Genomic DNA, 24,611 nt, shown 5'->3' with positions numbered 1-24,611 from the left:
TTGGGAGACTGACCCGGTGGCATCTGGAGGGTGCAGGGCTCAAACTCAGTGCTCGAGCACCCGCTGTGCCGAGCCGAGTTCCACCCTCAGTAGGGGTGATGGGGCAGGTCCTCTTTGTAAGAAAGATGTCAGTGGGGGAAAATGAAAAAAACAGACTCAGTTTAACCTCAAAATGACAAGAGCAAACTCTGATTGGCTTGAGATGCTGATGCCTCCAAATCCTGTGACTTGGTTCTTGAAGGTTCAGAAGAGCACATGGTGTACAGCTGAGAATGGTTTTTGTAGTGCTTAGGGAAGGGCAGGGCATAGCTTTGTTAGACCCAATAAACTGGTTTTTATTTTTGTTTTATTTGCAGGGTGGGTGAGAGTCTGCCTGTTTTTGTGACCTCCAGGTTTCAGGGCATGAGGTGAGGTGGGCTGCTTTCTGGAATTCTATGAGGGGCAGATTTCTTGAAGCCTTGGGCCTTTTTTCTGGCCCTGGTTGGAGATGGGGGTGGGGTCCTTTACCTTTTCATAATGAACTCCTAAAGGCAGAGCTGGCATCACATCTGCTAGCGCACTAGAGGAATGGGCTACACTGTGCAGAGCAACTAGCAGATGCTAGACACTAGCCTGCCGGCTTTATGCTTAGTTCCCCGCAGACTACTAGTTTATTTGCTAGCTCAGTGAGGTAAGAGATTCAGAAACAAGTTTAAACTGTTAACTCAATTCTCTCGATTTGAAGCCCTACCTGTTACTGCACATTGCTTTCTTAAGTGGGTTAGAAATTAAAAATGAGCTTTATTAAAAATTTAAGATTTCCAAACTTGGTAAATTAAAGGAGGAAAGAGTCAACGATATGAAATAAAACAACAAATGCCACATGAAAGAGAATAAGAAGGTGCCATTAAACACAATAGATAAGGATGCTAATTACATCCCTCCCCCTTTAGCAGAGGCTCTTCAAGGATAGAGTAATAGTGTTCTCTGCATTCATTAACCTGTGCTCATCGGGACATGCCGACATCAACATACACTGATACACACTCATCAGCCTTAATTCCTGACACCCCACAAAAGGCAGCTATAGATGGCCATGTCCTGCACCCCCACAGGAGGCAGCTACAGAGTGCTGTGCTAACCCTGCACAGCACTAAAGCTGGGTCTCAGCTTCTGCACTCTGGGGTACTAGGCTGGGTGGGTGGGCTTTTAGCCTGATCTACAGTCTCCTTATCGTCGTACTGCCTAAGAGGGAAAGGTGTGAGAATAGAAAAAGAAGGAAATGAAATATATCCACAAGTCCTTAGGAAAACACAGAACAGCTGGAAGGGAAAGAGAGTTTATTTAGTACCACTGAGGACAAGGCCAGAATCCTCTACATTTGGGATCTGATCAAACAGTCTTAGTTGTTGCAGTAAAGAGTCATCAATGACAAGCAGTGGCCTTCATCTGCCAAAGCCCGTTATCCTCCCAATCTCTACACAAAAGGACAGAGCCGAGACACTGGCCCAGGCCCCATGTTCCTACCAGTGATGGCAAATGAGTTTAGAGCTTCTTAGGAACAGGACTGACTTCAACTGGGCCAGTCCGACAGCCAGACTGCACAGCAGAACCCCAACAGCTTAAGACTACTTAGGAAATCCGGAAGAGTGTTTTTGTCATTAAACTGTAACCAGTTAACGTGAGATTGGCTTTGGTTTCCAAATTAACCTCACAAAACCATCAGTTACCATTAACCCCGTTGGTGGTTTTAAAATTACAATTGTGAATAACACATTTAAAACAGAGCTCTGATAAAGCCCAAATCTGGTTGTTCCCCCCACCTCAGCTGTTGGATCTTATGTGCTCCCACAGACACAATTAAGAAGCACATGTTTATATGGATAAATAAAATATAGGTGATATGAGATTTTCTGACAAATGATTTATTAATGAAAACGTATTAACTCTAAGCTTTACTGCCAGAGAAACTTCAATATGTACAAATCAGCATGAAGTTTCCAGTCCCCAACCTTTGGTTACATGAATAAGCCGTAAATGCCACAGAACAAACATTGATCCTAATTGCAAAAGAAAAACAAACAAAAACCCCATGACTCTCCTGAACCTGGTTTCTTTACACCGTATGAGGAAGACTTTGATTCTACAGCTTCTTTCCTCTTGATTAGCTTCTAAAATAGTGCCAATAAAAATGGAGCTGGGGAAAAGGACAAACAAACCATTGCTATAGGGATGATGTTTCAAAAGAGTAACTGGAAATTAGTCTGTCTTAAATAAAAAACAGATTTAGCCTAAGATCCTGACATTAAGTAACATAAGAAAAACATCAACTCTTAATTTTTGAAATTCAAAATGTAGACAATGCAAGGCTCCCAGGAAATCTGCAGCAGTCTCCACTTGAGCCCTGGGTTTGAACTTCCTCCAGGTGCAATGGCATCTGCTAGTCACCAAAGCAACCTGGGGAAGATGCAGACAAAGAAGTGACCTCAAAGCTGAGTGCAACCTTTCATGGGATTTCACAAGAAATCTGATTGGCAAAATAAAGAAAAGTCAAAGAATAAAGACTGAAGGAGAAGATAATGGAAGAAAACATCTAAGCCCATGTTAGTAAGTCGGAAGAGGCTCAGATGTACAAATGACATCTGCATACAGAGAAGGGGTGCATCCTTGATTACAAATGTGGATTATATACATATTTATACCAGCTTAAGTCAGTTCATACATTACATCCCACAATTCAAACAGGAAGTCTCTGAGAGGTGAGAGGAAGGTCCTGTTTACTCGGTTCCTCAGGTCCCTGTCTTTTGTCCTGGTTGCTCAGTGGTCTCTGCACTGGACTCGACAGCATGGTATATGAAAGGATAAAGCTTCACGTCCGGTCCCGGAGTGGGGCAGTTTCTGCACTCCTCACTGTAGTATCGCAGTAACAACTTATACACTTTTCCTAGAGTGGAAGGCCAGAAAAATTTGCATATTAAGTTATATTGATGGGAAAACTTCAAAAACAAAAATAATCAATCAATCAAACAAACAAACACACCGCTATTTTAACTTAGCTTAAATAGTATAAGCTTAGATTTGGCTTCTAAAAATATAGTATGAATTTCTAATGCCTAGAAGGCTTTCCTGGACATAAACTTTAACATTTAAAAATCACTCTAAGGCGCTTAGGCTATGATTATAGGCTGTCCATGATCTGTTGTCCATGCATTGTCTATAGAGTTCACTGCAACCCCAATTACACACCCAGCTCCCAGAGGAGCAACATACTTGATGAGCACACTGCATTCTCATAAATTTGACACACTGAGGACTTGAGGACTGTCAGATTTGAATTTATCTCCCTCCCTCCACCCCCTTCCATTTCTTCCTTGAATATGTGTTTTTATGCACTCTGTATACCCGCATACTCCCTTTTAGATTTTCCTACAAATAAAAGTAAAAATGGACATCGATTCTAGTTTTCTAATTTGTGTGTGTGTGTGTGTGTGTGTGTGTGTGTGTGTGTGTGTGACAATATATATATATTGTCCTATTATTCCAGATTGGCCTGGAACTAATGATCCTTTCAACTGGCTGGGATTCTAGGCACATACCACCATGCCTGGCTAGAGACCTCACTCAAAGATGGCAAACTTAAGTCAATATCATGACTGAAACCCTTCCAGGAAACAAAACCAAAGCTCTGCAGAACCTGCCTGCTTAAGTGCTCTGTCACTTCCCAAGCTCCAGGCAAACCTTTCTTCCTATGATCCACCAGACTTAGCAAGTGTTCTCTGGACTGTACACATCCATCTAGATACTAAGTGTCAAGACTATCTCCTACTCACCAACATTCAGTTTCCTCTCAGTAAGGAAAGTGTGCATGTTGTAAATGTCTCTCATCAATTCTGCATCCCCAAAGGTGAAATAAACCACATCACGTTCAGCAGCAGCAGCTGCCAGTATCTGTATTAAGGCTGCAGCAAAAAGAACAGGCAGTTATGTCATGGCGCTTCCTCTCAATATACTAGTAACTCTTTCAACCAGTTACAGAGCTGGTATGGCACAGATTTATCCTGGATTAAGGATTTACAAACCCAATGCATATGTTATCAGGTACAGTGAACACAAGATATCACAAATTATGACTCCTAAGTATGCTTTGAGAATAACATTCAACTGCAGTTACCTTCTTTGGGCCATAAAAAAAAAGCACACTTGAAGCAGCAAACCAAGGCATTAAGGCAGTATTTATAATTACTTCTATTAATCTTGAATTATCTTTCTTTTTGCACAATTTAATAATTTTGTCACATTACACACTCACTGGTCTTTTGCATCACAGTCCCACTTGGGAGGTTCTGATGAAGTCGCTGACTGCTACAGGCTCTTCCCATACAGGCTAAGCATCCTGCATCCCTCCAGCCCTCACTCACACCACCCCGCATCCCTCCAGCACTCACATCCATCTGTCCCACCACAGCGACACAGTGTTCCTAAAGATGCTGAAATGAGTAGCCCCTGGTGCATTAGAACAAAAAAAACAAAAAACAAACAAACAAAAAACCCTGAGAGCTACTACCTCCAATCAAGGCTACAAATCTGCTATATTTAAGAAAGAGGAGAAACATTAACTTATGCTCAAATGGTCCACTAGGTAAATGCAGTTGCCGCCAAGCCTAACAGTCTGAATTCAATCCCCACCCAGATGGTAGAAGTAATAACTGGATTCCCACAAGTTGTTCTCTGTCCTCTACATGTAGTGTATGCACACACACATAATTAATTAAAATTATAAATGAGTGTGCTATTTTTATCTTTTTAAAAAGTAAGGTCTTACTTTATAGGTTCAGGCTGGCCTTGAACTCACAATCCTCTGCCTCAGTGACTTGTATGAGTGCTGGGATTAGAATAGTGTGCTACTATGCCTACTGTTATTATTTTTTGACAAGGCATGTGAGGCTCTAAAACACCATCCAAATCCTGTCCTGCTTTTAAAACCATATTTACTGAGCATCTACAACCTGGAGATACCATGACTAGGTTTCATTAATCTTATAATATTGAAAGTAATTAATTTCAAGTTTTAATTAAAATTGCTCAACCAACTTATGCATACATTAAAGCTTCAAAAGGCCCAGTTTAAAAAGGTTCCTAATTAACCTTAAAGTACATATAAAAAAATGAAAACTAATGAATTGTCATCTTCCTCTACCAAAACAGACCACGTTTTCCTTTTTAGAGAGAATAAAAAGCTGGCTTAACATGTTAGGAAAAGGCCCATCAGTCAGTCTTGACTGCACACCTGCCTCTGTTCTAGACATCTTATTGAGTAGACATACGCTGGACCAGGAGGGCTCAGAGATAGGCATCCCTGTCAGTCCCCACCTCTGCTAGCTGTACTCAGCCACTTTGGCTTGGCTCTCTTGGCCTTGTTTTCTCAGTTACACAAAGGAGTTGAACTAAATGATCCTTAGAAACTTTCAGTTAGGATTCTCTAATTACTGTTATAATTTTTCTGCCTGTATCAGATGTTAAGACTATAACTACACAAATGAAATTTCCAGGAAGATAAATTACTCTTAAATACAGCATTAAGTCATTCACAAAGTATTTGAAATCTTTTCACTGTTTATTTAATGTGCATTTAATGTTGCCTGCATGTATGTCTGCGTGAGAGAGTCGGAGCCTCTGGAACAGAGTTACAGATGGTTGTGAGCTGCTATGTGAGTGCTGGGAATTGAACTCGTGGTCCTTTGGAAGAGCAACCAGTGCTCTTAACCACTAAGCCATCTCTCCAGTATTTTAAATGGCACTATCTATTCCACCTGCTGTCTATGACATCTCCAAGGTCTTTGCAAACCTCTAGAATTAAACATTATGATTTAAGCGAATTCTCTTGCATTAGAAGTTAGTTGAAAATAAATTTAATGGGATATGGGGGACAGATGCCAAGTCTGTTATAAAAGCTTGTAATTCTAGCTCAAGTATACATAGGTGCCAAAATAATCACTTAAATTAACCAAGGGAGCTTGGTTTTAATTTTCTTTTTGGCAACCATGTTATACCATGAGGAAAACACAAATACGAATAATCTTAAAAAGTAATTTACTGCATCCTGTTACAGCAAATGAACCAAGCAAATATGGGTAAGATAGGGCCAGGTGTGGAGGTACACACCTTTAATCCCAGCACTAGGGATGAAGAGTCAGGTGGTTCTTAGGTTCAAGGCCAGCCTGGTCTACAGAGCAAGTTCCCAGACAGCCAGTGATATAGAGAGAGAGACCCTGTCTCACTGAAGGGGTCAGACAATGAAAACTCGTTCATAGGTGGTGTCTGAGGCTATCACATGTAATATTAGTAGTGCCTACTAATATGGAGCATAAAGCAGATGAAGTCAACTAAGGATAAGCTCATTTAATTTTTACAAAAATAGAACAAGATAATTAGTATTATTGTCATTTTGAAAAAGGCTAAGTAATTGTCCAAAGACACCTAGAAAGAATGCAGCAGAGCTGAGATTTGAACCCTGTACTCTGACTTAAAACCCCATGCCCTTACCCATTCTACTTTTTCCAAGCTGCAACACAAAATCATTCTGCATGATGTCAAGCAGACTTCCCCATAGGTCAGACACAAGGTTTCCTTAACCTGCTATTTGCATTCTGAGTGTATTCTGGCAAGAAGGCTCAGATAGGACAATGTGGAAGTACTGCCCAGGCCTTCCTACTGAACTCGGTCTTCTGAGCTCACACCCTTGGCTGCTCTGACAGTCTCCATCCAGCTCTGCTTGTTAACCCCCAAGGCACATATGGTGTTTACAGCAAAGAGCACTCTTGTAGACCACCTCGTACATCCTGAGTCTTCCTGTCCCTGGCTACTACTGTGCTTAGTCTCGCCTTCCCTGCCCTCTTCCTACAGACTTCACTAAGTTCCACCTCTACAGTCTACTGCTTTAAACAGTCTTTCTGCAAGCCCGCCACTCTACCTGCAGTGCTGTAGCAGTTTCCTCACTCTGGCATGAGACACCTAACAAAAGCAACTGAAGGACAGAAAGACTCGTGTGGCTCCCAGGCTGACAGTACAGCCAGCCCGTCACAGTAGGGAAGGCAGGGGAGCGGCTGGTCACTCTGTATGCTTGGCTGCTCTCCTTTGTGTACCCACTGGTCTTAAATCTGGTTAGAATATAGAACTGGTAAGTTGATAGCTGTGTGATGTCAAGCTGACTACCCACTCTCTATGCCTTAGTATGTCACCTAAGAAACAAAAAGTCTTCCTAATAGGTTGTTGTGTGCGTATACAACAAATGACTAATTTATTACCATGTCTGATGACCCATTAATATACCCAGTACATCTCCTAGAACACAGAATACACTCAATATATCACCTTACCTCACAATAAGAATATAATGATAATGTCTTTGGAGGAAGACAACTTCACCAGTCCTAACATATCCCTGCTGTGTTCCTTTGTGAGTCTGTCTACCAACCGGGGCTTCAGAGTTTTACGAAGAGGGTTACAAGAGTAGCTATGCAAACACAAAGAGACAATGCAATGGTTCTTACACCTGACTGATTGCCTTCAACTTAGACTATGAAACAGTGTGCAAGCCATTTCCAGACCCAGAAACCCAGTAGCATCTCTTATAACTGATAACAAACACTCCACTCATCCTTGACCTTGCACTATCATATAAAACAATGGGCCACAAAAAGAACAATGCAGAAATGTTATATGTATTCTTACTCAGGGGAAACTGAGACAGAAAAAGAAGTGTGGTCTATTCCCATAGAGGGAGCAAAGTACGAAGGAACCTGGGGTGACAAAGTGAGGCGATCTGCTCTACAATCTACTTTCAGGATTCATCTTTCTGCTGTTTACAGCATAATTTCCACAACCCTCAATTAAACCCTCAATTAACCCTCAATTAAAGGGTTATCAGGTCAAGTTAACCATAGCCTGGCAGAAAATGACTCACTGGCACTATCTAGTTACCATTCTCGATTATTAATTTTTCTGGAGGTTAGCTTTTTGTTGTTGTTTGTGTTTTAAGACAAAGTCTTCTATGTAGCCTAGGCTTACTGATTAACAGGCCATAGCTGCTCGACTACTGGGATTAGAGACATGTATGTCCCTTCATGACTGTCTTGAGTTTAGCCATCTCGATTCTAAAATAGCAAAGAAATTAATAAAGACATTAAGGTTTTATTTAAATGGACATAAGGATAGTCAAATAGAAAATAAATGTATAACAAGTTCCTGTATCTCATCAATCTTTTATTTAATATGTCAAGAAGAGACCCACTGGAAATCTCTAATTTCTAATGAACAATATACTGGGTATGTTTGGTCTCATGGGTAGAATAGTATCCAAGTTGGTCTGATTAGAGTATTTCTATGGGATTTATTTTTTAAATCTTGGGCTATTCAACTGCACTGCTTATTAAGTCTGTAACTATTTAGTTCTAGTTCCTGCCATGTAGACACAACCTGATGAAAACTAGAGGATGTGACTACCACACTGAATTGCCTGCAGGAGGGAACCAATACACGTGTTGCAGAGATGGAGAAGCTGATCCCAGGATCTAATCATTTATAAGGCCAATTCCATAAGGGCTTCAGCAGACAAGTTATTTAATAAGCCCTTCTAGGTGGAAAGAAAGGCCCATGGTCAAATGGACAGATCCTTCCCTCCTTTCTGGTAGAAGGGATAGCCTCCATTAGAGTCAGGATTCTTTTCTTCTTCACTCTACCACTGATCAACACAACATTTGATGTAGGTGTGTCTTCTACCTATCTGATGATTTCATTGGTTAATTAATAAAGAAACTGCTTGGCCTGATAGGTCAGAACACAGGTGGGTGGAGTAGACAGAACAGAATGCTGGGAAGAAGGGAAGTGAGGCAGATGCAATGAAGCTCCGACCCAAGATGGACATAGGCTAGAATCTTCCCGGTAAGCCTCCCCTTGTGGTGTTACACACATATTACTAAATATGGGTTAATCAAAATGTGAGAGTTAGGCAGTAAGAGGCTGAAGCTAATGGGCCAAGCAGTGTTTAAAAGAATACAATTTATGTGTTGTTATTTCAGGGCATAAGCTAGCCAGGTGGCCGGGAGCTGGGCGGGATGAAAAGCAGGCCCGTCGCAGCTCATCACTACAAGCATTTCTAGAGGGGATGGGAACCTCTGATGTAGCTAAGACTCAAGTGGAGACTGAAAGGGGTGGAAGGAACTAGTTAGGTACAGATAAGCATTTAGAATGTGCAGAGTCTTAGAGTAAAGACAGGTCCCCAGAGGCTGCTGAGAAATAAACAGCTGTGCAGAAACACCGGCACACATCTTATTTGTGAGTCACTTACTAGGCAAGGCTCAGGGATAGAAAAGAAACTGCACAGGACTATGGCATCAAGACACTCTTTAGTAAGTAAGCTAGCAATGGCATAATCTATTAGGAGGCAAGTAAATACCTTATGGAGATAGTAAAAAATAAACTAGAAGGGAATCATAAGGAAACACTGACAAAAAAACCACAAGCACATTTGTTATGAAGCAAACAGAGCAGAATGACAGGGGTTTCAATGACAGAATCCTCCAGGCATGGGTAAGTTCTATGCTCTTCAGAGACGCCTTTTCAGGTGCCAACATTTCAGCAATAGCTAAGTCCCACAGAGACACTAAAATAAACTCTTAAAGTAGAAATGTCTTTATTCTTCAATTCTAATGCATTAAGCTTAGGAAGAAACAAACTTACCTTTACTTAGAAATATCTTATGGAGCCCAGGCTCAGTGAACAGATAACTCTCTTCATTTCTCTCCTGCCTTCCTTGAGTAAGAATACTCTAACATTCTGGCAATGGTCTTTTTGTGGCCCTCATGTTTAGACAACATCTTAAATGATAATTATGTTCAGAGATGTCTAGAGTATTTGTTATCAGAAATCCACTCAGTCTGTTCTAGTGGGGTATTAAAACAAACAACAACAACAACAACAACAACAACACACCACCACTAACAACAACAACAAAACCACACCAAAAACAAAACAGCAAAAAGAGTTCTGCATGGTGGCACATACCTCTAATCCTAACAGAGGCAGGTGGATCTCTGTGAGTTCTGGGCTAGCCTGTTCCACACAGTGAGTTTCAGGTCAGGTAGGGTTTTGAGACCCTTTATCAAACCAAAAAGTCACAAAAGGTTTATAAAGCAAACACACAAAGCTGCTTCAAGATCCAACAAAGATAAAAGGCCAAATAATACACAAAATTATAAAGTGTGACCAGATATACTAATGATACAAAATACACACACTGTGTTACCTTTGAAAGAGCATTGGTGAAAGACAGGAACACCATACAAGTGGGGACAAATAAACCAGCTAAAACTTTAACAAAAGTGTAACAGCTAAGTGGGCACTCCAAGGTTAGGGGCACTTTAGGATACTGACTATACCCTACTTTTATGATGGCCTATGTCTCAATAAAATCATTTCTGTTGAAAACATCCTAAAATGCACTTACTCATCCACTCTACTGAACATCCTAGCCTATGCCACAGCACTGGGAGTTTCAGGTGTCACTGCTCATGACTGCAGTGCCTGGCAGCTGTGGCATCCTGCTGTTGTCCAGCACCATGAGATGCCGTGGGACAATGGTTTTATCCTGTAAAGATTTGTTTCTTGTACTTGTTTAATAAAATGCTGATTGGCCAGCAGCCAGGCAGGAAGTAAAGGCAGGGCAACGAGAACAGGAGAATTCTGGGAAGAGGAAAAGTCAGTCTGGAGTCATCCGTCACTCAGCTGCAGAGGAAGCAAGATGAGAATGCCTAGATGAAAAAGGTACCAAGCCATGTGGCTAACATAGACAAGAATAATGGGCTAACTTAAGATGTAAGAATTAATAAGAAGCCTGAGCTACTAGGCCAACCGGTTTATGATTAATATAGACCTCTGTGTGTTTCTTTGGGACTGAATGGCTGCGAGACCAGGGGGGACAGAAACCTCAGTTAACAATGAGAGTACTATTAGATCACATATCCTCAGCCTGGGAAAAGATCAGATTAGGATTTGAAGCTGATTTTCTACTGAATGCCTGAAGAAACACTGTGAGCCAGGGACCATCAGGGGAGTTCAGACTCACAGGCTCTTTCCTGAGTCTTCCAGAAAAACAAGGCCCAGCAGGCAGGAGGGCATACAGTCTCACTACTGGGACACAGTACAGCAGGTTATCTGCTGCTTCTGGGGGTTAGCATAGTGCCCTCTGCTCTCCCAGTCCTAAGGCCACTGGTTGCCTGGGGCAGCAGTTGTGATAAATGACAGTGGATGAATTAAGAAATGAAAGTCTTCTCTTTATATTTTTCACAATAGATCAGGTGTGGTGGAGTATGTCTGTAACATCAGCACTTGGAAGCTGAGGCCAGATCCTTAGTTCAAGACCTGCCTGGGCTACACAGTGAATTCAAGATATGCTGCTACGGTACACAGGAAAACCTGTCTCAAAAAAACAAACAAAAACCCACTGACTAAATAAATAAAAGATTATACTAATGTACAACTAGAGACGCTAATATTAAGAAGCTACACAGTAAATGGAAACTTTCACAGTAAACTATGAAACTTGTGTATTATTAGGCAACATATACCTCAAAAATACTTGCTTCTATTTTTGATTAAAGATATAAAGGCTTAAGGATTTGTATACACCTGTATTCTCCATAAAATGTCTGGTAAGTTTTTGTTTTTACAAAAACAATATAATACATATAACAACCAAAAAAAAAAAAAAAAAACAAACCCCATACCAAAAAGCAAATATGCTATGTCTCTATTACCACTTAGAAGAAACTGTTCTTATTTGTTATTGCACATATACAGATAAACATAAAGAACCACAGATTATATGTGCACTGTTTTATATGCATACAGAATTTAATTTTAAAAATGATTCACATGGTATGTTTGTTCACTTTACATCTATGTATGAATATTCAAATAACAACTTTCCATTTCAGCAAAAGTATTTCTGTAATGGTCTAATGTTTAATATTTTATTTCATAAAAATCAAAGTGTAAGTAGTGGTATAGTACTTGCCTAACATGCAAAAGGCCCTGGGTTTGATCCACAGCACGGTAAGCAAACAACACTGAACAATATCATGGTGTAGGTGACCAATATCCTACTGCAGGGTCTAATGACAAGTATTCTAATGACGTTCAAGCAAGTGCATGGGAGAGAGTTAGAGTAACTCCTAAGACTGAATCTCAGTAACTGAGAAAATGAATCACAAGAGAAACCTCGAACACTACCCTGAGGGACAAGCAAGGCTGCAGCGAGAGAAAGGATTTTTAAGCCACAAAGAAAAGGAAATAGATGAACACGTTTATAAAGCTTTCTACTGTCCAGCACAAACGACTACGGTTTATGGCAAACCAGGTTTCTGGATTGATGACATGAAGCTGGTCATTCATTTTATTTAAGAGAAAAACAGAAAAAAGAAGTATCTGTCACAAGATCAATAAGTCCAGAGTGAAAAACTGGTTTCCTCAAACAAATTCAGGAGGATAAAGAATTTCATAAAATAAATTTCACAAATTCCTTCTTTTGTCAATTTTCAAACATCAAAAAAAATGCCAGGCAATTTGTGTTTGAACTTGAAATGAGGGTACAAGAAAGGGTATTCTAAAGATATCACAAACATATGGACACCTAAAATTAACTCAATGTGGCATTTAACCAAAAATATGGGGAAAAACTGAGAAAAATGTCTCTAACATAGGCAATGAACACTTAACATTTTAAATTTATTTTTTGTTTTTTGAGACAGGTTTTTTTTCACTGGCTGTCCCATAACTCACTCTGTAGACCAGGCTGGCTTTGAACTCAGAGAATCGCCTGCCTCTCTGCCTTCCGAGTGCTGGGATTAAAGGTGTGCGCCTTTTTTAAAGTATCAGAATTGTTACTGCCTAGAGGAAGAACAACTATCTCAAGAATATATGAGGCATGAAAAAACAATTCACAAAACCAAAAATGTACAATAAACAGGAAAAGTGCTGACAGCAGAGTAGCTGGAGACTGACATCTCACCTTCCTGAGGTTCATCCTATAGACCTCCAGGGACAAGCTACATCAAGTGTCAAAATACAACAGACACATATTCTAGGAGGTAATCTTACTTGAATAAATTGATCCTGAGAAGGTAATTATGTGCAACTTAAAGTAAAATTGTGCACAGACCAATCGTACTGAGTAGAGAATCTCTGATCTGTGATATATATGTACATAGAACAGAATAATGTGGGACCATTAAAATAATTGACAGTAAGTCTATACTTTTTGGTATTAAAAACTATCAAAGTGCAGGTTTTAAAAAGGGGGCTATGGAATGAAATTATGGTGTGAATGCACTCATGTCAGATAGATACACCAAACTTTTTCATAAAGCTTTTCCTGTAGACCAGGCTGGCCTGGAACTCACAGAGATCCGCCTGCCTCTGCCTCCCGAGTGCTGGGATTAATGGTGTGCGCCACCACCGCCCTCATAAAGCTTTTCAAATGGATGGCCACCAAAATGTTGCTTGTGAGTTTGGTGTTGTTTATATACTTGATGGTACTTTTCTGAGTTTCAGAACAGTGACTGTCACTTTTATGAAAATCAGCTCGTCATTGTGGGGATGATTCTGCTGGACAGACACACCTGCTTCCTTCCTAATGCGTGGGTTTATCTGCGCCTGGTTTGGCTGCCAAGGCCATCTATCTACTCCTATGTCTGCCGTGACTGCTCCTGCCGCTTCCCGGTGATTCCCAGCTGGCTCTTAGTACTATGCTCCTGGATGAAGCACAGAAGACACTAAGAACTGCTTTAGGTTAGTTTTTTGTGGTACTAATGGGGTGCTTCAGATAACCCCAACTGTCTTGATTAGTTCTTTGTCAATTTGAGGCAAGCTAGAGTCAAGAAAAGAGGGAACCTCAATTGAGAAAATGCCTTCACCGAACTGGCCTATGGGCAAGCCCGTAGGGCATTAAAAAAAAAGATTGATGTGTGAGGGTCTAGCTCATTGTGGGCAGGACCACTCCTGAGCAGTTGGATGCTGTAAGAAATCAGGCTGAGCAAACCATGGGAAACAAGCCAGGAAGCAGCACTCCTCTGTGGCCTCTGCCTCAGGTTCTTGCCTTGAGTTTCCACCCTAAGATTCTTCAACAATGGATTGAGATGTGGAAGTGTAAACTGAAATAAACCTTTCCTCACCAAGTTGCTTTTGGTCAGTGTTTTATCACAGCAATAGAAATCTTAACTAAGACACCAACCCCCTAGAGAGACCGAGTTCAGCCATATGGGCAATGATTTAATCAGCACGCCTATGAAGTGAAACCCGCCCTAAGCACCAAAAGTGAACAGAATTTTACGGCTGAACACATTGATTTAAGTTGTCAAAGTTCCCAACTGTCTCCCACTTTTTATCCTAAGTGTATCTTTTCTGTTTAAAGTATGGCACTTAACAAATTCTGTGTGTTATTCCAGTGAATTTTCAAACTTGAAGGGATCAGGAGGCAAAGTGCAGGTAGCCTGGGAACCCCCCGCCCCCCAGCCTATGGCTATAGTCTGAATAAAGGCAGCATGGAGAAGATGATGCCCCAACCTGTACTCATTCCTGGAAGGTAAGTGTCAGAACTGTAATGTGGAACTTCTAGTTTCTGTCAGACCAGCTGAGATGAAATGGAGTAGTGTTCACCCTTAGCTAACGACACGACTACTTTCTACATTTGATGCTTTCAAATCGAGTAGCTGTAGATGCTGTCATTGTAAAGGGCCAGTGGCTTTGCCAACAGAGTTCTGCAATGTCTCATCCTCCGTGGGTATCCAAATGCCTCCTGGTCTGTGCTACTCAGTGCAGCTCCCCAGGCTGTATTCCCACTGTGCGGTATGTCCCAGAGATCAGCCGCCATATCCACGTTTCCCCTGCCTTCCTGTTGTAGACGGGGCTGTGACTGTCAAGAAGAAGGACCACGTCTTATTTACCTTGTCTTCTCAGTACCCACAGCATGGCAGATGGTCCATTTGGCTAGTGAACAGCAACGCCCACACACATCACTCCAGGGAACAAAGCACTGCAGTGGGTGGGCATTTGGTGTGAAACTTCAGAGTCGGTGTCACAGTTTTCTTTCCTTTCTACAACGCAGCTAAACACTATGGGGTCTGGTCGACCAAAGAGATAAACAACCTCTGTTTGGAAATAGTAACCAGAGCTAAGAATTCCTTCTAACACAGAAGAAAAAGAGGATGATGCCAGACATTCTTTCTCATCCTTAGACTTTTATGGTCTCCAGTGACACAACACTAGACGGGGCTTCCGGGACAGATTAACTCCTCTCTCCAGCCCTCTTCCTCCAGTCAGCAAGCTACTGTCTTGGTCTACAGCGACGGACTTACCTTTTAATCGAGCATCACCCCCAAAGGCACCACAGCCCCAGTTTCCTGTGGCTACTGCAGAAAGATTCTCGGGAGGAACTCCAGGACGGAGAAATCCACAGTAAGCCTGCAGGATAAAGAGATACCACAGTTCATGAGCAACCAGACACCAACAGCACCCACTGTGGGAAGGGCTGCAATCAGCATCCACTGTCAATTTTTGGTCTCATTCCCATTTTTCTTAGGACCAAAATAAAAGGGAAAAATAGAAAAGGAGTAAGATGGGGAAGACAGTAAAGTGAAAAATTCTAGTATTTTTTTTAAATGTAACTGTTTTAATGTTGAGCAAAACAAATCCCTCACGCTAATAAAAGTCTTAGTTGCTCTATCCAACTGAAATGAGTAGAAACAGGACCACTAGACAGATTTCAAGAACCCCTTGACAAAGCACCAGGAACGAAAACTCCCAACAAGCCCTTATTCCACACTTTTGTAGACTTCTATCAGTGCTTTCGGCTTCCATGGAGTCAGAGTTAATTAAGTGCTTCCCTGGGATTGGAGTATCAGAGTCACGTTTTACAGGTTCTGCCTTTCTACATCCAGCTAAATAAGACACTGGGGTTAGACTAAGACCACAGCTTTAAAAGGGATTCTTATATTCCGAGAAGAGAACAAAATGGCTTTAAATCTCCCTCAGTCCCAGTCTCCAGTTTCACAGCTCTGTTCTAAGCTAGACTACTTAAAAATTTGCCAGCAACCCCCCCCTCCCCACACCCACAAAGCACCATGTATCCTAAGGGTGTTGGAAAAGTAGTAACTAAATGAAAAGCTCATTTTGGACACAAGAAGACCCTAGTTTAAGGCCTCTAAGTTTCTCCTTTTTATTTCTTTGCTATCAGTCATGTCAGTCTTCCTACCTCAGATGAGGTAGAGGCTTAACAAAACATATCTCTAGGTTGTCTCAGGTATCAACCAAAGACAAAAACATTTCAACTGAAAGAATGAACTGTGACAAATGTCCCTAGAGAAAAAGCAAGGATAAAGAGAGTCACTTCTGTGAAGCCTGTATGAGGAAATACAGTAAATCGCTCTCTTAAGTCTCCATGAAAGTAAAAAATGTATCTTACATACTGTTTGGACGGATTAACAAGGCTATTCCTTCTACTCCTTCGAGGCTATAAATCCTGATGGTTATTAACTATATGTTGTTGTTTAAGTGTTATTCAATTACCAAGGTACAGAGACCATAGAAGAACGCACGGATTACATACATAACCAGATGGACTGAGTCTCTGAAATTCCTTCCAGGTCAACATTATGAGAGAGCACCATTTATTTTCGGCAGGTTCTTCAAAGATGAAGAATCTGACATTCACTACATGAATGCGAGGGAGAACAACCCTGTCAGAATAAACAGAACTGCCACTGTTTCCTGTCATTTTGTCTTAAGATGTCTAAACAAAGATGAGTTCTCGGCCTCTGAAGTTTTTGTTTTTGTCTTATATTACTGAGTGGTTTCAGTCTCTTCCCTGCTATAATCATCCTGCAGGAGAGATAACACTAAAGACAGACACTTGTGTTTCTCCCTTTGGCCATTAGAATATTCAAACAATGGACCTTAAAGTCCTCCAACTTCCCCAGGAATCTCATGCTGAAGGAAGGAAAGGGCTAAAGCCCAGTTACAGCCAGAGGAGGAACTTGCCTCTCAGAAGATTCCGCACACTTCTCACAACTTACTGGAACAGTGAAGGACAGATGAGCAATGGCAATAATGGGTCAATGATGCGTGGAACCCCTGCTCTATTTAAAACTAAACCTCGTATCAAAACCCTTATTTATTTCCCTTCCCAACATGGCCTCATTTAACACACTTTTTTTCCTGTTTTTCACTATAATCTCTCTCTCTTTCTTTCTCTTTATTTTATTTTTTTCAAGACAAGGTTTCTCTATGTAGCTTTGGAGCCTGTCTTGGAAATCTCTCTGTAGACTTCCTATCTCTGGCTCCTGAGTGCTAGGATTAAAGGCGTGAGCCACCACTGTCCAGCTGAAGCTGTCTCTTTAGAGTACTGGAGATGGAGGTTTGAACCTAGTGTGTCTAGACTGGCAGACTTTAGAATAGTGGTTCTCAACCTTCCTAATGCTACGACCCTTTAATACAGTTCCTCATGTTGTGGTGACCCCCAACCATAAAATTATTTTTGTAGCTATTCTTAACTAATTTTGCTACTGTTATGAATCATAATGCAAATGTCTGTGCTTTCTGAAGGTCTTAGGTGATTCCTGAGAAAGGGTCTTTCAACACCAGAGGCTGCGACCCACAGGTTGACAGCCACTGTCTTAGAAACTCTAAAACTGTCTCTAAATAACTGGGGGTTAAGTCATTTCAATGAGCAAACATAGCTTAGTTTACTGATGTCTAGGTTTAACAATGGAGTTTAAAACACTTAAATTATTAGAAGTAACAGCTAACATAAAATATTGTATTTTCTTGAAAAGTACTCTTTAAAAAATGGCCACAACAAAAACTCTGAAACTGAAATTAAAAGGCATTTAATGATATTTATCAAATACCATCAGAAAAAACTTGTGAAAAATAATTAGATAGAAACTAGATGATTTAGAATTACATACTAGTACATACAAAGGACTGGCTAGAATGATTACGTGTAAATGCTTTCACTTTGCTAAGTCAAGCATTTATAAATCCAGTAGTACAGTAGTCTCCCAGCAACCTTTAGGGGAGTGTAACAGGATTACCACCAAGGATACCAAAGTCCACTTGTGTTCCAGACTATGCACTATTATATGGCCTACACAACCCTCCAGCATTCTTTAGAGTTTAAATCATGTCTAGCTTTGTAAACAGCTGCTACAAATGTATGAATTAACAAGTAATAACAAAAAAATCTATACATGTTCAGAATGGATGAAGTAAAATGTTTTCAATATATATTTTATTGAGTTTATGGGTGCAGAATCCAACAGAGATGGAATGCATACTGAAGTAAGATGTCTGAACCTCCTTAGAGAGTTTGTCCAGGGATATCCCTTCTTTAGGAGGTTGGCAAATCCCGGAAGTGTTGAAATTCTTTCACCCTTCACAACAGAAACAGAACTTAACACTGGTGAGAAAAAGAGATTTAAAAAAAAAGGGATGCAATCTCAGAATTTGTCAAGTCCTCACTCCAGAAAGTTGTTAGGAGTTCTCCACAACACCATATTGGTGAATACTTTCCACCCCAAACCAAAGCTGCAGTGTTTGAGGAAACTGGCAGAGAAAAGAAAACCAACTTCAACGCCAGCGTTGCATTGACCTTTGGTCTCCTGATATGCTTCAACACAGAAAGGTATTCATCCTAATAAATTATTCAAAAAGAGGAAAGCATTCATACCGAAGGAGACTAAGAAGAAATCAGCAAACACCTATATGCTAGAATGAGATCAGATGAAGAAAGGAAGAGAGAGGACAAGAGAAAGGTAACCTTGGATTCCTGAAGGCCCCAAAGTGGAGTGTTGAAAACAAAAAAAAAAAGTAAAAGAAAAATACTGGCACCTAGAATTAAAAACTAGAGACTGATCAGGAAAGAGTGAAGACAGATGAGGGGAGGAAACAGGAAAGTGAGGAAGAAGTGAGAGCAGGGAGCTGACAGAGCTGGTCATGGAGTATCCGGCAATAACATGTACACACAGGCACAAAAGCACTCTGACTTCATGGGTATATGTGTTCAAAGTAGAATACATGTTGAGAAATAACGCTCCTTGTATACTGTAAAAATTTATCAACTTGCATTAGTTTAATAAAATGTTGATTGGCCAGTAGCCAGGCAGGGAATATAGGTTGGGGCAAGCAGACTAAGAAATTCTGGAAGAAGAAAGGCAGAGAGTCAGTCACCAGCCAGATGCAGAGAAAGCAAAATAAGAATGCTGCACTGAGAAAAAGATATCAAGCCATGGAGCTAAACATAGATAAGAATTACGGGTAATTTAAGTTGTAAGAGCTAGTTAGTAATAAGCCTAAGCTAAGAGGTCAAATAGTTTATAATTATTATAAGCCTCATGTGTTTTCTTTGGGACTAAATGGCTATGGGACAGGGCAGGATAGAAACTTCTGTCTACAGATACATTTTATGTTTCACTATCATTTAAACATATACTTTCCTCTAGGTTAATAATTATTGTTCCTGAAGAATTGCTTATTTATATGAAGTTAACCTATCATACTAGTTTAATTTAAACTAATGAACAGTTGATATAAAGGTTTTTGGTATTCTGTGGTTTCTTAAAAAGACTCAATTTTTTGGAAAAGAGAATAAAGTGATATTACTAAAGAGCCTTAAAATCATTCTCTGCTCAGTCATAATACACTCTGTAAAGCTCTGAGTATCCGGGTGTATAAAGACACTGATTGGTATGTTACATCACGGAGCAAACTGGGAAGTCAGTAAACTATTTAGAACTAGGATAGTTGTTAAGCCAGAGCTTGTCAATCCAAACAATTATAAACATTTTTTTCATGATGATAAAAAAACATGAGAGATTCTAATACAGTCAGATGAAATAGATGATAAAATAGGAGATTATAGGTAATTTTTGGGTACATTTATATGACTACATTTTATGTGGAAAGACCTACTACAAAAAACTGTTAGAAAGGGAGAATTATGGATGGCTTTTTCATCTTTGAAATAACTATACGGCTGCAGATAGTTTATCCTACTTCTCATTTATTTTGTCTATGTGGATATGCCAGTGATCATCAGGTATGGGGAAATCAGTTCCCTCATTCTACCATGTGGACTCTAAGGCTCCAAGTCAGGCCACTGGAACTGGTGGCCAGTGTCTTTACCTCAAGACATCTTACCAGTCCAGTTTCTCGTATTTTTAAATGAATATAAAATGAAGTCAGTTGAGTTCAGTTTTCTTATTTGTAAAACAATAAAAAAAATGGATCAGATATCTTCATGGTTTTTTGGTTCTATGTACTAAGAAAGCTAAAGGAAAGTTGAGTTCAGTTTTCTTATTTGTAAAACAATAAAAAAATGGATCAGATATCTTCATGGTTTTTTGGTTCTATGTACTAAGAAAGCTAAAGGAAAGTACTAACTGGTTTGTTTAGAAGCTTGATTTAGTAATAATCCCACTCCAAATATGAGTCCCAACAAGAATCAATAAAATAGGAAACAGTTGCAATCAACTTCTATCCAGAAGGCCCAGGAAATGTATTCATAGTGTAAACCTCACCTAAACAAGTCTATGAGGACATATAAAACATCTCATTGGCATCTCATTCTTCCCTTGCAGAGATATCTGACATTTTTACAAGCTGGAGTCACAAATCTTTCCATCATCAGTGTCTAAAATGTCAACCAGCTGATCTCTTCCAGAATTAAAAAATACCTTCCCCAGTATCATTTGGACAAAGTGAGATTGATTCCTGTTTTTGACAGAGCAGCTCTTCTTGCGGGTCCTGATGTAGGTTCTAAACAGGACAGGTGGAGCCTGCACGGAGTGGACCGATTCTAGAGGTTTTTATTTCAAGGGGGTCACCTGCTCAACAACACCTAGAGGCAAACAGGATGCTAGAGGTAGGATGTACACAATTGCATTCTGGTTGCAGACTTTGAATGCTTGATTAGAAGATTGCACTACTCTCCCACCCTATCTTCCATAGGCGAATGCAAAAGATTTATGCAAATTATCACTAATGTGATCTAATATGTTTGTTCTAAACATAAGTTCACAAACATAATGAAATATAATACATTATTTCCTCCAACTTTAACCCCTCTCCCCCTTTTTTTTGGTTTTTCAAGACAGGGTTTCTCTGTAGCTTTGGAGCCTGTCCTAGAACTAGCTCTTGTAGACCAGGCTGGTCTCAAACTCACAGAGATCCGCCTGCCTCTGCCTCTTGAGTGCTGGGATTAAAGGCGTGTGCCACCACCATCTGGCTTTGCTTCCCTTTTATGTGACTGTTGATGCTTGTGTCAAAATTCGTAAGTCTGTTTACAATATAAGTGTGATTAATGAGGAACAGAATTTAATTTAGGAAGCCCATAGTTTGTTTTCTTTTTTTCTTTCATGAGTGTGTATGTGTGAGTCTGTGTGTGGCGGCCTGAGGTGCTGCTAGGTGAATTCCTCTATTGATGCATCCTATTTTTTGAGACAAGGTGTTAACTAACTGTAGAGCTTGCTGTTTTAGCTAGATGGCTGAGCACCAGGAATCCAAGTCTCTGCTTCCCCATCACTAGAGCTACAGGCACATGTCAATTTTTATAAAGGTTTTATGTAGGTACTGGGGATCTAAACTCAGGCTTCATGCTGCAAGCACTGTGCCCACAGAGCCACCTTCCTGGTCCCTGTATTAGTAAATGTTGGGCTGGTGAGATGGCTCAGTGGGTAAAGGTACTTGCTACCAAGCCTGACAATGTGAGGTCAGTCCCCGGAATCTATATAACAGGAGGAGAGAAGTGACTCTTTTTTTTTTTTTTTTTTTTTTTTGGTTTTTCGAGACAGGGTTTCTCTGTGGCTTTGGAGCCTGTCCTGGAACTAGCTCTTGTAGACCAGGCTGGTCTCGAACTCACAGAGATCCGCCTGCCTCTGCCTCCCGAGTGCTGGGATTAAAGGCGTGCGCCACCACCGCCCGGCGAGAAGTGACTCTTGTAAGTTGTCATATAACTTCTGCAAATACACTGTGGACACTGTGGCAATACATGACCTACCACACATGTAAAATAAATGAATAAAAAATATAACAATATTTCTTTTAATATGATGACAATGACATTTAATAAAATTATTTGTTGCTTTTCTCTTTTTCGGTGAGAGAAACAATTTTGTTGAAATGACAAATTTTGTGACTATAGTAATTAATAAAAGAACATACATCTAACTTAGGTATGGTAACATAAGCCTGTAATCTCAACACTGAGGCCAGTCTGCACTCTAATAAACCCTGTCTCAAAGGGGGAAGAAAAAGGAACACACATTTATCAATTGGCTCCCACATGATGGGCCCTCAATCAGGTGCTTTCGTCGATATTACATGTCGATCAGCTGTATTAAATCTGCAGTATTTTTCTTGTTGTGTGGTAATTTAATATAACATAATTTAAATATGTTAGAAGACGACCTTACATTTCCTTTAAAACTAAGTCAGACAGAAATGAACACTGGGAAGATCCACTGAGTACACCGACACAGTCCACGTTTCTGAGAACAGAAAGGGGTACCATGGCACATAACTGTAGGACAGCAAGGCAGGGAAGATTCTAAGTCATGAAAGCTTAGAATAAGGCGGACAGTCTAGAGCATCAGACCTGTTAACTGTTTTTTTTTTTTTTTGTGGGAAAGAATTACATTTTATAAATTTTGACACAAGCATCAACAGTCACATAACAGGAAAGTACAGCCGGATGGTGGTGGCGCAAGCCTTTAGTCCCAGCACTTGAGAGGCAGAGGCAGGCGGATCTGAAGGCTTGAGATCTAGGTCAGTGGTAGGATACTTGCCCAGCACATGCCAGGCCCTGTGATCTCCTTGGCACCACGAGACAAAGAAAAAGAAAGGAAGTAGGAAAGGCAAAGGAGGAGAGGGGAAGAGAGAAAAGGAGAAAAAAACAAAGTAAGCACCAGTCAGAAGAACATGGATTTAAACCCTGGCTCGGTCCACTGGGCCAGCTCTGGGCATAGAGCACGTTACCATGTCCCGAGCTCCGTCTATCTAGCTAGAGGTTGAGAACAGCAATCGCGTGTCTTTTGCAGTGGTTAGGGTAAAAGCAGACCATGCGGTTTTGTACGTCTAGTAGGATTGAAAGGCCACTTGAGCCTGTGTGGCACAGCAGTGCATCTCAGGAGGAGAGAGAGCTCTGACTCCATGAGAGTGCTAAGGGGAACGCTAGTACACGGCAAATAATCACTTCATTACCTTTACTGCTGTTGCTACATTAATCGAAAAAACAATTGCAGTTGACTGAAAAGGATCCTTTTTGTAAGTCAAAAGTGAGAGTTAACTGCATATTGACATAAATATTGGCAGGTGTAAACAATACAAACGGGGTCACTGTATTTAACACAGACAGCACATCTGTTCATCAGCTGTCTGCTCTGCTCTACCTGGCACTGGATAACTTAGTATTTAAAAAATATCTAGAAAGTGGTTAATTTGTAATGTTCTGAGAAAACAGATATAATTTCTAAGATATTTAATTTATGCTTAATTATTATCAAGTCATCTGAAAAATTCTTTCTGAAATACTTTCATAGCCGGGCGGCGGTGGTGCATGCCTTTAATCCCAGCACTCGGGAGGCAGAGGCAGGCGGATCTCTGAGTTCGAGGCCAGCCTGGTCTACAAGAGCTAGTTCCAGGACAGGCTCTAGAAACTACAGGGAAACCGTCTCGAAAAACCAAAAAAAAAAAAAAAAAAAAATACTTTCATAAGGCAGGCAGTGTGCCAGTCACGACTGACCTGAAAGAAACATAACTCCCCTGTTGCAAGGTTATTTCAAGGTTCATTTTTTGTATATAGAGTGCATCTTATAAGCACTTTATATTCTATAGAAGCAGTTCTCTGATGTAGGATGTCTTTTTGTATGCTGTGACTATGTGTTTCTCTTACTGGTTGATGAATAAAGCTGTTTCAGCCAGGCAGAATATAGCAAAGCAGGAAATCCAAACAAAGATAGGGAGAGAGGGAAGGTGGAGTAAAGGAGACACCATGTAGCTGCTGGGAAAGTGAGATGGCAGAGCATCACCAGTAAGCCACAACCATGTGGTGATACATGGATTAATAGAAATGGATTAATTTAAAAGAGAGAGTTAGCCAGTAAGAAGCCCAAGCCATTGACCAAACAATTGTAAGTGATATTAAGCCTCAGAAGGATATTAAGCCTCTATCATAAAACATCTTAGACTGGAAGGCAATTGCTTCAAGGTGAAAATATAGAACAGTAAAAACAAGTTATATTTATATGTTTTTGTTGTTGTTGCTGTTTGTTTTTTTTGTTTTGGAGTATCAGGGATGTAATCCAGGGCCTCACACATGCTAGGCAAGTACTATACCACTAAGCTACATACCCAGCCCAGAGCATTTAAATGTACACAACTACCTATGAAATAACAGACTCCTCAGTGCCAGCCTGACCTGCAGTGTCAGGAAAGCAAGAGAACTGTTAGCACACAGAAGAATGGGCTTTCTTCACAGCTGTACTCGGGAAGACCCATTTTAAACCAAATTTCAAAAACTGACA

At 40.5% G+C, this 24,611-nt stretch overlaps 1 protein-coding gene across 3 annotated transcripts in view; it reads right to left on the bottom strand.

Moving 5' to 3' along the window:
- Positions 1-1,302: 1,302 nt before the first annotated feature.
- Parg (poly(ADP-ribose) glycohydrolase) overlaps positions 1,303-24,611 on the bottom strand; it is a 110,988-nt gene continuing 87,679 nt past the window's right edge. For all 3 annotated transcript variants that reach the window (XM_038350222.1, XM_038350224.1, XM_038350223.1), the window contains exons 16-18: positions 15,390-15,495; positions 3,810-3,938; positions 1,303-2,923 (exon numbers count right to left, since the gene is read on the bottom strand). In XM_038350222.1, coding sequence (XP_038206150.1) covers positions 2,769-2,923; positions 3,810-3,938; positions 15,390-15,495 — 390 coding nt within the window. In that variant the 3' untranslated portion in view covers positions 1,303-2,768. The remainder of the gene's footprint in view (positions 2,924-3,809; positions 3,939-15,389; positions 15,496-24,611) is intronic.

This window comes from Arvicola amphibius, chromosome 12, assembly GCF_903992535.2.
Source record: "Arvicola amphibius chromosome 12, mArvAmp1.2, whole genome shotgun sequence".
NCBI classification, from domain to species: domain Eukaryota; kingdom Metazoa; phylum Chordata; class Mammalia; order Rodentia; family Cricetidae; genus Arvicola; species Arvicola amphibius.
Note: the sequence above shows the minus strand (reverse complement) of the source record. Positions and strands in the feature narration are given on the sequence as shown.